Below are 16,012 nucleotides of genomic sequence, written 5' to 3'. Positions count from 1 at the left end.
GCCAGAGTGCTTTAGCTGAGTTCCAGTCCGTGTGGGATATTTAGCTGCAGTGCCTCATTTGTGGACTTTCCTAGCTCACTGTACCCAGTCTGCTCAAAGGTCCTCTATCGAAAGTCTGCTCAAAGGTCCCCTATCCAAAGTTTGCTCCAAGGTCCCCTATCCAAAGTCTGCTCAAAGGTCTCGTATCCAAAGTTTGCTCAAAGGTCCCCTATCCAAAGTCTGCTCAAAGGTCCCCTATACAAAGTCTGTATCCTGTCTGTTCCACGGTCTGCTTTCTGAAGTCCATATCCTGCTGTGGTGCATCTGCCTCTGTGCCTGTGCCTTTATCACCCCAGTCCTGTTTCACCTAATATGCCAGCACACTCCAATATAGGCAGAGCCCCTGGTATCTCCTGCAACTGGGGCCCTACCAAACCAGTTTTTCTTAGTCCTGACAGATTGAAAGTGCGGAAGAAGAAGCAGAAGTGCACAGCAGAAGCGGAAGTTACAGCAGAGAAGGTAGGGAAACATTCAGAGAGCATGAGCGAGAGTGTGAATAAGAATAAAAGGATAAGTGAATGCGGAGTCATGAATTTTGAACAAAAATTCAGAGCTCTTTGCTTCATTTTTGTCTGATTTGTGGGGGCGTGGCCTTGTTTTCGGGGCTTCGTAGAAATCGCCAAATTTACCAAAGTTCAGTACATTTGCAATTCTGAATTGCAATCTGAATGCAGAAGTCCAGTTTCTATCAAATTCCTCGTTCTCTCTACTCTGAGCTATACATGTTGCTATCTACACCATACTTGTTTCGTAGGAATGTGTTTGTGGAACCTCCTCACCACTACATTCATTAGCAGCATTGCAATTCTAATAATATGTTACAGGAACTTAAGGAACCATACAAATAAAAGTAAATTGGAAAAAAAAACAACAATGTGCTTTAAATCTAATAACTAGTCTAAAATATGTTTACACTATTAAATATGTTGCTACAGTGGTACATAAATTAAGTCACACTATAGGTTACATAGATCTATATTACAGATTCTGTGGTCTTAAGGCTGACGTTTCATGTATTCTGTTATACAAAGTTGAATGTGAATGTTCAATGCACCCTGAGTATTTATAATCTTGTACTTACACGTGCACCCTGCTTGTAAAAAAGTACACATGATAAAAAAAAAAATTGAAGACCGATTTCTTTAGACTTTAAGGTACTGCATAATGCATCAGATGCATAGCTATGACTGCCTAAATTGAGAAAAAGCCTATCTCGGATGAAAAGAAATCACGTACAAATTTTCTAAGACTGCAGACTGAAGTACCATGTATCAAAAATGATTGAAAACTATGCTATATTCTAATTTTAAATAACTTTCAGTACATTTTGTCTCAGTGATTAGTATGTACTCATATATTAAATAATACATGTTCATGTCAATCATTCACTTGGTTATCTAAATGAATGTCTTCTTCATAGATATATTTAGTTTAAAAAGTGTATTTCAAGAAAAATGAAGAATTAGAAGATATTGTACTCTGCTCACAGCTGAAACAAATACGCACATTGGTAGATTATTTAAGTTAAATTTCTCGTTGCTTAATACAAACTAGACTGGATTTGTACGATTTGCAAATTTAATGAGAAATTGCATATTACATAAATTTGTATGAATCTTCAACAACGAGGCAGAAATGAAAATGAAGCAAAAAGCTTATAATTTTCATACAAATTTAGCAGGCTCATGCACTCCCACTTTCCCACGCTTTTATTCATGTTATATCACACTCTTATTCTCATTCACTCTCTCTCGTGCTCTCTGAATGTCTATCTACCTTCTCAGCCAACCTTGCCAACATCACAGCTCAGCTTCTTCTCTAGCATTTTCTTCATATTCTTATTTTTCAGTCTTCTTTCTTCATCCACATGTCCGCAGACAAGACCTCCCGTGAAATTCCACAAAAATGGCAGAGCTTCCAGTGACATAATCTCCACGAATGGAAGATGTCACTGGATGCACCTCCATTTTGTGGAAGTTCACCAGGAGGTCATGTCCGTGAAGATGCAGCCAAAGAAAGAAGACGGAAGACAAAAGAGAGAAGAACAAGAATGTGAACAGGATGCTAGAGAAGAAGCGAGGCTGTGAGATACAGAAATGGTCGCCAGTGAAGGTAGGGAGACATTCAGAATGTGAGAAAGAGAGTGAATGAGAGTGTAAAAGAATGAATGTGAGCGCTGGATAATGAATTTCCCTTGCAAATTTAAACCCAAAATAAATGGGTGGAAAAAAGAATGCGTTGTCTGAAAATGAACAGGCCGAAAACAAACTTGTTTTTGACCCATTTGAACGTCTATTAAATACTTATTTTGGCATAGCTTCATGTCATATATGCAAAAAGAAACACTGAACTATTTTCAAGATAATGAGTTAGTTTGAAAAAATATTTTTGCTACATTCAAATCAATTTAATAAAAAGTAACTTTGTAGCATTCATTTGATCTCTAGGGAGCATGGCACAAATAGAAAAAAATGTAATCTGGAAAATGAAGAGACATAACAAACCGATTTAATAATAAAAATAATATTAATGCTACAATTATCTTAAACCAATTTTCTCTATTAAAAATATAAATGCTTATTTTAGTATACAGATTTAAGCTCCTAATTATTTATACGCTAAAGAAAAACATTTCATACTCATAATTGCTTATTGTGCATTGGTCTCTTATATAAAGTATGCATTTTCTAATCCTAGAGGTCTCAAGATAGTTGAACACTTCAACTTCCTGATATTATTATACATTATGAATATACCCAAAGTACTTTGTAAATAACAGCAGGAGAGGTAGAAGAAATGCATGGTCTAGTGTTGTTAAAAAAAAAAAGACTTAAAGGGGACAAAAACATAAATGGATTCAGCAATAAACACCATCCATATTGCTTTTAATATTATTACTTTTTATTTAATGTTCAGCTTTTTATATTTTTAAATGCATCATTAACCAAAAAAAAATTAAACCTTTAAAAAAAAATCCTTAATTTCTCATTATGTTGCATCAGAATCCTACTACATATGTAGACGCACTTATAGCCAGCCTCATCTCACTATAAAAGGGAATTTTTGAAACAAAATTCATGCCAGTATTTTGCCATAACTGGAAACGTTATGAAAACTGGAAAAATATCTAACAATACCTGCAAAAGCCACATGGGGTTAAGTTGCAAGGTGTAATTTTCAAAGCTGAAAGGCAGGCCTTGATTCTAGTAAGGTTGCAGATGAAAAAGATCACCAGAAGAGGGTTAGAATTATTAGTCTAGTATTCTACGGTATTAAAATAAATAACTGGAAATTGATTTTGTCTGGGGCGAATACCTCCCCATACAAAACCAGGACTTGGCTGTATCATTATACATTTTTATCAGAGCTTTTGGAGAACAGTGAAACAAAAACTGTAACTTAACCTAGATCCTTAAGACCCTTAACAGTTAGGTTTTTCCAGTATTTCCTCTTACCAGAACAGGCAGTTCAATTGATCACTCTAACTGATTGATCCACCATATTAATTAAGAAGCATTCATCATATTTATTCTTGAGGACATAAGGAAAACAATATCTATCGATGATGAATTAATGAACCACTACAGCAGGCCCAGACACACTCACTTGATCTCCCACTTCAGCGTGACCATAAAAACTTGTGTATGGCCGGACATATCCAGCCCTCAGCTGCGCTTACATCATCAGGTAGCTGCTGGACTAAAAGGGGCCTCGACATAGCCAGTACGGCCCGTTCATGCCACAACATACTTTTTGACAAACATTTTGAGTTTGCTATTCTCAAGAAGCATTTGCTGATGAGAACCGTGCCTCATAAAAAAGACCTACAATCAGGAATTGAAGCAAAATCTTAAGTAAGATTATATCCAAATTTAGGTAAGAAAATTAGCGATATTAAAGCTTTGCTTTCCTTTTTTTCTATAAACATTAAAGACATTTTAGAGCCTAAATTTCATAAAATGACATATGAACTAGAATGCTTTCTCTCAGTGGGGAGATAATACTTATGTGAGAGCATCTAGGCACTAACTCCTTCTTCGCTGATAATAAAAATAATTCCCTTGATTTTGTTTGCTTTATTTTGATAAGCACTTTATAACAAGATGTGTTAATAGCACAAACTAAATATAATCTCATTTCCATCCTGGAAATCAGCAATTGCATATTTTTTCTGAAGTGTCACAAAGTGGAAACAAGGGAGTCATCTTGTAAGGAATATTTGTCACATTCTTACAAATATTCAGAATATGTCTTTATTTTCTATTTGGGTTGCAAAACCTACAAGATACATCTTTCGTTCCATGTGTTGGTTTAGAGATTAGGAGCATTATGTTCCTTCTATATTTGGTGTTTTATTCATAAAAGGATTTGGTATGGGTAATACCGTAATGGTAAAGAGTAATTACTTTTTTGTTATGTTTGTATGTATATATAAAAGTAACACACAAAAAGTACTAACCAATGAGGATGGAAAATACGATACCAGGTCGCTCAGAGACAGGAATATCCCGATCTTGATCCACAGCTTGAATAGGTGGTGTGACATTGATTGGATTTACTCTTGCCTAAAGGATCATCATAAAAAATAGATATAATATTAAAATTTGTATAGTTGTTATTCTACAGTATACATTTTGTGGCAAGATAATTCATAGATTATTTAGTAATTCTACAACTTTTATGTTTCTTTCCATACCTCGGAAAGAAAAGCTCTTACATAATGTTATCCTAGGAATAAAGACAATATAGCAGGTAAAGAGATAACTACATATTCAATATAGAAAAGCTTAACATCAACATCAGCAAATCTCACATTATAATGTAAAATTATTTTTCATTTTTGCATGGCTGCGCTCTAGAATGATAGCACTGAAACACCATAATCTGGGGTTTATTCACTAAAGAGAGAGTTAATAAGAGCATTTGCAGGACAGTTGTGTTTCAATTTCTCTATACATTATAAAGGCCCAAGGCCAGTGAACTTCAATGGCCTTTTATAATGTGTAGTAAATTAGCCACCTTTGTTCAAAATCTCCTAAAGCATTGAACTATACATTATACAGGGACAGTTAATTCCATCATGTTGGAGAGACCTGCTGAGGCGAGTGTGCAGGTTGCACGGCACCCTGGCGGCAGAGAGTGGAGGGGAGGGAGGGCCGCAGATCAGTTGCTCATGAAAGAGTGCCGGGACAAGTCCGCTGAGTGGAACCCGGGTGCTGGGGCAAGTCATGTAGGTGCATTCTAGGTGCTGGGCAAGTCCTGTGGATGCAATCTGGGTACTGCACCACGTCCTGTGGATGCAACCTGGGTGCTGGGGGAAGTCCTGTGCATGTAACCTGGGTGCTGCTGCAAGTCCTATGAGCAAAATATGGGTACTGGGCAAGTCATGTGGATGCAATCTATGTGCCGGCAAGTCCTGTGGATGATATCTGTTTGACACTGCTGCTGCAAGTATTTCTCTAAATACATATTCACTGCAGTAACAAATTGCTGGGATGTCTGTTTAATACCGGACACAAGCCATCCCAATTAATGATAGATTCCAGCTAAAGACAATGTCTTCTGCTAAAACATTGCAATATTCAACTTATGTTTGCACAAAACAAAGTTTCCATCTTTTGCAAGCAGTGACTGTGATAATATACAGAGTAAGCAATATCCAGGGAATTTGAACTTCAGGGCAGTTAATATAGGCAATTTATTATTTGGGCTGTAATCTCACACATAACACATCAATAAGAAAAGGTGTTTGAAAAACAGCTCAGAGGTAAAACAAAGAGTGGCCTCATAGCTATATATTGGTATCATAAAGTTCAATCTCTCACTGTGTTTGCTCAGGCTCCTAAGCTTTGTCAATCTTTTTTAAATTTTCAGGTTTTGCCATGTCGCTGGTTGTAGGTGGTTTGGTTAAGTGGAGTTTAAATTAAAGTATAGCTAACAGCAAGCAGTATCTTATCCTTTCTTTGTCAAAACAGGTCTGCTGCTGATATATATATATTTTTCCAGAAGCTCGTTTGTCTTTGATAGGGGCAGTTATGCTTTTTATTTTGTCTTTATCAAAGACCTGTAAAGCAAAGTCACCCTTACGAAAAATTACTGCAGTTTTTTTGTGAAGTAATACTGCAGTATTTTGGACATGAAAAAACTGCAATACTGCACTTTTACTGCAGTATTACTGTACATTTACTGCAGTTTTACTGCATTTGTACTTCACTGTACTGCAGTTTTACTGCAGGTATTTTTGTACGGAAGTACAAATGCAATAAAGCTGCAGTACATTGAAGTACAACTGTAGGTTGCAATATAAAAAAAAAGTGCAGTAAATGTGCAGTAATACTGCAGTAAAAGTGCAGTAATACTGCAGTAAAAGAGAAAGCCCCAGGCGAGAGCATGGAGCAAGAAGGGCGCATGACTGAGGGGACGACAGGCAGCCCTCTCCCCCTCCCGTTTTCCTTTTTTTCAGTAAATTTGCTGAGTCAGCTAGGGGGGGCGGCGGGCAATGTTGATTGACGGCCCTGAGCTGACGATTGATAGGTGTGCATCACCTTACTGTGCTTAAGGGTGGGGGTCACTATATATATGGGAGCCCACCCCGTTTAGGTCACTTTTTCGATTGACCAGGAAAGCTTTCCCTCCCTCCCACCCCTCTTTTTTCTGTTTCTTGGCGGTTGGTTATCAAGCTGGCATAGCGCAAGGGTTAACCACCTTAGGTGTGGTTTGACCCGTGGTGCACAGGCCCTCGGCCTAAGTCCAGGACACTCCTTGGGCTTGTGCCTTGGTGAATCCTAGCCGTGACAATGGCTGCCGTGCAGGGGACGCCGGTGGTCTCTACGTTTTACGGTTTTACGCCTGTGCCAGCCGGTTCGGTTGTTTACAATTTAGGGTTACGATTTGTAGCCTTTATATTTGGTTTACAATTGTTAGTTTTAAGGCTTGCACGTGTCATAAGTAAGTCGGGTGGTGCGGCACGTGCATTGCTATATTATATACTATGTTATATGTGTTTACAAATAAAGTTCATTTTACTATGAATAAAGTTATTTATATCTGTGTCACGGTGTGGAAGGCGTAAAGCGGACTGCACCGTGGCCTTATTTTTCCATAGTTTACTATAATAAAGCATTATATTATTTACTTTGTGTTTGTGTATTTATTGCGGGAAGGGGGGTAAAGAGGGCGTAGCATTGGCGCTACCTCAGTCATGCAGTAATACTGCAGTAAAAGTGCAGTATTGCAGTTTTTTCATGTCCAAAAAACTGCAGTATTACTTCAGAAAAACAGCTGTAATTTTTTCGTAAGGGCAGGTTTACTGCAAAACCCAGTGGGTTTCTGCTCAAGATACTCTACTACTATCACAGAGGAAGAAAATCCACATAGCTGATTAATCCAGCCCACGGGCAATCTTGAACTAAAAATCTCCACTGCACAAACTGTGGATTAGTGCTTTCATTGAAAATATGGGGTGGGACTATGTGAGACTCTTTAGGAAGAGTACACCGCAGAGTCTACAGTTTGGTCTCCTAGGGTCTTCCTCCTCAAAAGGAGGCACAATCTTTTTCTCTTCCCAACCAAGCCGAAACAAAGAAGAAAACTACTGAACTGACAAAAAAAAAACTGCCCATCTCTAAAGGAGAGTCTTCAGAGATGCAGCTCCATGCATCATTTTCTTTGTAGACAAACATTATATATATATACCATATATCACATATTGTATCTTCTTCAAAATTCTGATGTAAAGCTACCACGTCTCATGAGTTTTCATTGTTTTTTGTCTTCTTGGTCTATTGATTTTAATTTCTTTATATCCTATCTCTATAGATTCCTTTTATACTTCCATTCGATATTCTTCACCTTCCTGATTACTCAAGTTGACTCACAATACAAGAAAAGTAATTAAAACAGGAGATTAGTTGAAACATAACCTTGTCTTAGTTAAATTTTAAATAATGTTTTGTCTTATTGTGAGTGCTCTAAAGAACTTTGACATACTGCAGTTTCGTTGGCAAAACAAGTTCCATGAGGAGCATCCCTTTTACCTAACAACAAATGCATTATGTAGTTGGCTTTTTTCCCCTATCCTGCATCAAAGCCTTCATATGAGATTCAAGAGGTTTTTCTAAAATGTAAAATAAATGGTAAATTAAGTGACATTTTCTCTAAAAGGATTCTCTACAAAAAAACAAATCAAAACATAGTTCTAGCTAAGACAAAACAATTCACACTAAATAAACTATGCATTGTGAAGGTCCTCCTTCATGGTGATCTGAATAGGTTGTTAAATAGGTCAAAATGTCCAACTGACCATCGCTGCATCTGCTTATTCATTTCATCTAAACTTATTGTTTTAAGAGTTTGTTTCACACCAGTCTAGAACTCAGAGGGTTACTTCTGGTCTTTAAATATATGTTTTTAGATATATTTAGATTTAAATTACAAATGAGGTTACACAATGTTTGTAGCAACAAGGAGAAATAGCATCCCATCATACATCTGCCCTCTAAACAACCACAAAACATTCACTGGCCTTACGTTATCGCATAAGCCCCATAATGCATCAAACAGCAAACAGTTTAAACATGATTCTGTTATCCATAGACAGATTGCTTAGTGTTTAGCCTTGCAGCTCTTCAGAGGTCCCCTGGTATATCAAAGGGGCTGCATAGAAGGCCCACTGAGCTCATGCTGACTAAAAGCAACTTTAAATCATGGTTTTATAAGCCTAACATCTGTGATTTAGATGAAAGGGTGTCTTTGTTGTGTGAGAAGTAAAACATGGTTACTGATAAAACATCACAGAAAAATGTGGTTAGAATATTATATATATATAGTATATAGTATATACTATTTATAAATACATACACTATGTATGGACAAAAGTATTGGGACGCATCTTTTAATTATTGAATTTGAGTGTTTCAATCAGACCCATTGCCACAGACACCTAGGCATGCAGCCTGCATTTACAAACATTTGTGGAAACAATCTCGTTCTGCAGAGCTCAGTGAATTCAAGAGTGGTACAGTGATAGGATGTAACCTTTGTAGTCAGTCAGTTTGTGAAATTTCATTCCTGCTAAATATTCCACAGTCAGCTGTAAGTGGTATTATTGGAATGAGGAAGTTTAGGAACAGCAGCAGCTCAGCCACAAAGCAGAAGACCACATAAAGTCACAGAGCGAGTGTGGAGAAGCATGGTGCGTAAAAGTCTCCAACACTCTGCTGATTCCATAGCTAAAGAGTTCCAACCTTTCACTAGCATTAATATCAGCACAAAAACTGTGCTTGTGTGTGAGCATGGATGTGTAGTTTTGTGTTTGTATGAGCATGGATGTGTACTTGTCTGTGTATGTGAGCATGGATGTGTAATTGTGTGTTTGTATGAGCATGCATGTGTAACTGTGTATGAGCATAGTTGTGTAATTGTGTAAGTGGGATAAGATGGAGTGTGTGTTATGGAGTATGAGTAAGTGTGCAAGAGGCAAAGAAGGCACAGACCAGTTGTGTGGGAGAAATGATGGCACATACCAGCTGTTGAAGTTGGGGGGCCCGGGGGAATTTTTTGCACCAAGACCCTGTGGTTACTAGTTACCCCCCTGCTTAAACATACCACATCTACAGCACACTTTGCAGTTTCTAGTTAGCTGTGTAAATCAGATGCATTCAGAGGATATTTCAACATCTGTTTATTTCATTAATTAATCTTATAAAAAAGGAAACATTTGTCGACAGAGATACCATATTTGAGTTAGAAAAAGGCTACCTTAGTTAATAGCGATACTGATCTGTCATATGGGGTATTTCAAAGATTAACACTTTCACTTACTTTGAAAGTATATACTTTTAGTCTATAATTTTGCCTAAGAAAATTTCTCATTTTATCCTTTCGTGTCTAGCTTGAAATGTTTGTGGCTTAACCTGTCTTCCATATCTAACTGAAAAGAATTGCTGTTTTATTAGTGTGTCATTCTGTGCCTTGACAAAACCATTCCAAGAAAGGAATCCTTCTCACACAACCAAGAGTTTTCCTGCCTGGAAGGATAGCTGTGAACCTGAAATTATCTGCTCAAGTAGAGTGCCGCACTATCATATGAGAAATATGCTTAAAGCAAAACACTGATAAGGCTCCATTGTGTAGCCATCTTTGGTAAATGTCAGGCATTTAAAGACCTACAACTGATTTTTCAGTGACATTTAAACATCCAATACATGTTGTCTCTCTTATGGCAATTTAATCATTGCCTTTTAAACAGTGGATCAGTGCTTGCGGAAAAGCCAACATAGCCAACAAAACAGCACATATGAATTTTGTATATTATATAAACTTTAATTTTAAACCCGGTGTAAAAGGCAGTTTAAGCATATTAGCATATTAACACATATAAAACATGTAGTCAGGTGTGCTTACTCTACAACCGGCACATAATGTACTGCCAGTCCAAGGTCACCTTTTTAAATAAATAATAACCTTACATAGCTTTTTAATGTTTATTTGAGGACAATTAGGTGCTGATTTTCAGGTCCGACCTAATGCTGAGTGGAGGGGATACATCTTGCATTCACATGCTCACTTCAGATGTGGATACAGCCTTATCTCACAATATGGATGTATGCTAGACAAGTAAAGATAATAACCTAGAATTGCATCACGCAGGCTAGATGAGGTTATCATGATATATCTGTATAGTTTGTATATCTGCAAAGAATAGATGAAGGTTTTTGTAAATTCCATGTCACTAGGCAACTGAACAAAGATAAACGTTTTGCTATTTGTAATAGCTGTTTTCAGCTGTATTTTATTATTCATTATGAAGAGCCAACACTGGCAAGTTTCCACTTGGAACTGGATGGAGGGTTAGGGAGAGGCACGGCCCGACAGAGCTTTTAACAAGGGGTGGGGGTATAACTGTTTCCCCTCCTTGGTTTATAGGGGTCGTGGGGAGACTCCTTTCATTTTGTTAATAATTATAATAATAATAATTATTATTATTATTAAACTTGTGCATTCGTATTCGGGCAAACATAAAAAAGAACACAAAGGGTTCAGCCCGAATACCAAAGAATGAACATGGGAGTGGCAAAGCATACACGAAGATGAAGACACACAAGACGAAGAATCTTCGTGTTCGTCTGCGTTAATATCTCCACCTAATCTTCCTGGTCCCTTCCCCCTCTAGTTTACCTTATCTACACAACATCGCAGGGGTTAACGCGAGCGGAAATCCGTAGGATCGAGCGAGGAGTTAAAGGTCTGTACGAGCGACTCTATTGGTCGCCAGCAGGGGCCTCCTCTGGCATCAACCAATTGGTTGATGTTAAAGGAGGCCCTGCTGGCGACCAATAGAGTCACTCTTATGGACCTTTAACTCCTGTCCCCTCTCCAGGCCAAGTTTCAGCGTCAGGAGTTAAAGGTCGGTGTGAGCGACTCTATTGGTCGCCGGCAGCTAGCTCCTCTGGCATCAATCAATGAAGGAGCTCCCTACAGATCTTTAACTCTTGGAGCAGGATTGGTCTCCCCAGACCAAGTTCCACCATCAGGAATTAAAGGTCTGTAAGAGCGACTCTACTGGTCACTCTTACAGACCTTAAACTCCTGGAGCGGGGAAACCAATGGTCTACCCAGGCCTAGTTTTTGAGTCAGGAGTTAAAGATCTGTACGAGCGACTCTATTGGTCGCCAGCAGGGAGCTCCTTCATTGGTTGATGCCAGAGGAGCTCCCTGCCGGCAAGCAATAGAGTACATAAAATAACAAATATACACTCAAATTAACACACACAGACACAAATATTAACATACGCCTACACTAATACATGCACTTATAGTACATGCTTACATTGACACAAAAATACTCTAACACACACATCAAACCACACATACACTTCATCACACCCCTATCACCTACTCACTAGGAACCTTGCCTTATAGCTTCTCACACACTGTGCAAGTAGCCACACTTTTACTATGGAATCAAGTAACATCACCTTACGTGACCCCTCAGCACATCTGCCCCCTCAGGCGTGGATTTTTGACGGTTCCAGGGGTCACTAGACCAGCCTACCTCTGTCAGGGGGCTTATTTTGCAAGTTACAGAAAACCTCAGAGTTGTTTGAATATCTGAGTGATACCTTTGAGAATCACCAAGCACATGCACATTGATTTATGTTAAGTATGTCAATCATGGGGTAGTTACATTTTAGACATATCCATATCCCTAAGCTACATATAAAGACCACATATAATTTAGAGAGATTGTGAATAATGGACCATTATTCTCATCAAATTTTACAAATGGACTATCAGTGTCTTTTATCTACTGAACACTGTAGGTTGAACTCCTTGGGCAAATTTTACATTTGAAAGTGCTACAATTTCACTGCATAATCCATATAGTAATCAGCCAGTCCACTGAAAATAAGGAATAAAGGGTTCAAGATGTTATTTTATTCTCAAATCTTTCAAATGTTCCATGGATGAAAAGATGTGAGACAGGTTGAATATATGTTATATTTTATTGCAATTCTTTCTTATCATGGAGGTTAAGTAGGATTTATTCACTGTTTAGACAAATTTCACAGGCTTAATTTTTATTAGCAGAAGTAGCTTATGACTTTGACTAGATTTGGAAAAAAATAAAGTACTCTGAAACCTTAAATTGTTAAATATCTTCTGACATAGTAGCTATGGAACATATACATGATAAATTACAATTTACTTTGCGGTCTGTCCACAAACCCTACTGCATGGGATAGACTTCTCTTTTTGTCGCAATAAAGGACCTTGATTTGCAGACTGGGAGGCTGCCATTGTTGTCAGTCATGTGATATTATGGGTGTCTTTAACTAACCCAGCTTCAATACATGTTTGAAATAAAACTGCCTTCTGTCTGCAGCCTGCAAACTGTGTCGCTGCCCAGGCAGGAACTCTGTGTCTATGAAGAAGCACCTACCAGAGCAAAGGTGAGAAGATCAGCGAGAAGAAGAGAGGAAGAGAGCAGACCAAACCACACTGACAGCAGAAGAATGTACAGAATTAAATAAAAGCTTGTTTTTCTGCCTTTATAACTAGTTAACCTACTCTAAACAGCTTTCGGGTGTCCATTTTTACGCTTTTGCCCGGTGTGCCAGGTGGCTGGTGCATGATCTCTGCACTGTTTATTGGTGCAATTAAAAGCAAGGAGACAAAACCAAAAAAAAAACACGAACAAAATAGCAAAACTAGCAAATTTGTGAAGAAAGGTTGGTAACCCCTGTCTCACTTCATGAATAAGCGCCCCGCCTAATGCCATTGGCCGCAAACCACACACCAACATGGTGAGTGGTGCAACATGCACCAAGAATAAATCTCCACGGACCCCCACAGAAACCAACGTCATTTGATCAATGCTGCCACCACCCCAGGTGGGTTAACCTGATCCCAAATTATCCTTTCACTAGACAGGAGCAACACACCAACCAGCTGGGGACGGTGGGAGGGAATCTTGATTTGAATGAAAATTATCCCCCTTAGGAAAATTAAAGAACACCCTTGGTGTAACCAAACCCCTTTAGAACTGGACTATCCACCCCCTTATTTTCACCTACCAGGTGAGGACATGCCCCCCCTTCTGTAGATTTTGCTCCAGGGGCTAACTGGCCTGCTGTCGATGACACAAGTGGTTTAAGAACCTCATAACATGTATAGTCTGGGATTCTTACCAATACACTCAAACATAAACAAATACATTAATAATGAAATTAACAAAACATTTTAAAGCTTCAGAATAACACATTTTAGTGCAATGCCCATTTAAAGTTGTTAAAGAAAAAGAGAAAGAGAAAAGTCTATCCAAGGTTCAACGTCTCTAAGGACAACGTGATTTAATTACAAAATAACAAAAGCCATTTCTGATGCTTAGAATTCTAGGATCTACATAATCCATGAGCATCAGACCTTAACAAAATACGGTTGTTGTGTACGGTTGTAATGATATAAAAATGATCTAACTCTCAAAGAATACATCATTCATATTCCAACTGCACAAAGCAAGTAAACTAAAATACGTGAAAATCATTATAATTCACCCTATGGAATTTTACTGACATACACTGTTATAATATTTCTCCATTCAATAATTCCAACTAAAAATTAATTACCAAAAATTTGCATGTTTATAATTTCCTGACATTTTCCTGCTCCTTTTCTTTACACTGTGACATTTTCTTTGACAATATAAAATGGATTTATCAATAATTAGCACAATAGAGGGACAATCTTTATAAAGAAGGGGGAAAAGATGATGAAGAAAGAAAAAAGGAACTGTTTAAATGAATCTTTGCTGGCAAAGCAAGCAATGCAGCAGGAAACAATCAATTGCTTATCAAAGGTGACTGTTTTGACATTACTGGAAATGGCTCCACTGTTAAAAGGCCTTTAATACAAAACCCACTGTTTTTATTAAGTTATCGCCATCCAGCAATTGACAAGTGTGGCTGTTTAAGCTGTCACACGTATCTTCATATATTACAGTCAATATTATACTGCTTGGCCCTTTTCCAGAATCTAAGCCCAAATCATCAAGTTGCAGATAATGGTTTTTCAGAACACGTTATCTGATTCCTCAACATGTTGAAAGCATTTCTTCGCAAAAATTAAGTGAGGGGATGCAAAGGAGAGAGGACAGCGAGAAGAGATGTGATGGAAACATTTAAATATACAAAAGGAAGTGGAAGGAAGTGTATTTGAAAGGGGGAGAAATGTTTGAACAAGAGGTCAAAGTCAAAAACTAGAGGGTCAGAGTCATGGATGTAATGTAAGGATGTTTTACTTTACTGAGTGGGTGGTAGATAAATGAAACAGCCTTTCAGTGGAATTTGTAGATGTCTTCACATCTACAAATTTCTAATTAAAGGTGTTTTACTCCTGTTTCCACACTTGGATGATATCATCTATGAAGGCCACTCTTCATTCAGGTCTTGGCTTGTCAGCTATTATCTTAGACCTTTTAGCCCTGTTTTCATCCCTGCTTGGTAACATACTTTCTGATGTATTTGCACTAGGGCTCATTGTGGCAATGTGTGCACAAAGAACACCAAGTAACGCGTCTCTAATATTAAGGCGGCAAAGCTGGTTTGGGCGTCTTCTATGTCTCATAGCCCAAGAGAGAGGAGTGTGGCATCGGTATGCCCAGACTTGCATGTGTCTCCCTCCTGGCACTGCTTCCTGCCATCTAGGAATGAGAGCATGGATATGCCATCAAATACTGGCGCTCTGCTTGCTGAGACTAAAATGGTGTACCAAAGCATAGTCCTAGAGGTTTAACCCTGGATACTGTTGATGGCTGTATAAGTCTTGGTAGCTTAAATAAAGCATTAAATTAATGCTCTGCAGAAACAAGGATGTCAATAAAACATGTGCTGTTGTCACAAGGGAGTAGAGGCTGGAAAATGCTTATCCAGATATCTATTATCTTCTTTTACGCATCATATCATACATCTACTATTATATTTTGACTGTAGATTACAGATGTATAATTCCCATATCACTGCACGGCATTGCCATTCATCTCACTTAATTAATCCCATTTAATTTCCTATCATACAGTTTAAATCTATGTCCGTCTACTTATTGGGCTGTTATTATGATGTAAAATGGAATTTATTCTAAGATTTCAATTGGGTTAAAGATATGCAACTTTCCCTTTCAGCATTACTTCCAAAAGAAGCCCTTTTATGTGTCTCAAAGGATTCCAAGAAAGCAGTTGCTATGTGGTAAACAAAGCCCTGAGAAATGTATTCTCATGCCTGTAGCCCAGAGGCAAATGACATGTAGCCGTGATGAGTTGCTAAGGGTAGGGGTTAGAGAAAAAATAGCAATAATGTTGTTAGAAACAGTCTTATACTCTTTGATTGGGGGCACAAGTTGGTTCATCAGGAGAACCTGATGAAAAGTTAAAAGGTGAGATGCTGGTGAATGATGATATGTCACATTGTGCATTGTAC

At 38.1% G+C, this 16,012-nt stretch overlaps 1 protein-coding gene across 1 annotated transcript in view; it reads right to left on the bottom strand.

Annotated features, from left to right (window-relative positions):
- PCDH15 (protocadherin related 15) overlaps positions 1-16,012 on the bottom strand; it is a 280,874-nt gene that overhangs the window by 99,619 nt on the left and 165,243 nt on the right. Inside the window, exon 9 of the mRNA XM_053451264.1 lies at positions 4,499-4,604. Coding sequence (XP_053307239.1) covers positions 4,499-4,604 — 106 coding nt within the window. The remainder of the gene's footprint in view (positions 1-4,498; positions 4,605-16,012) is intronic.

The sequence above is a fragment of the Spea bombifrons genome, chromosome 11, assembly GCF_027358695.1.
Source record: "Spea bombifrons isolate aSpeBom1 chromosome 11, aSpeBom1.2.pri, whole genome shotgun sequence".
Classification (NCBI taxonomy): Eukaryota; Metazoa; Chordata; class Amphibia; order Anura; family Pelobatidae; genus Spea; species Spea bombifrons.
Note: the sequence above shows the minus strand (reverse complement) of the source record. Positions and strands in the feature narration are given on the sequence as shown.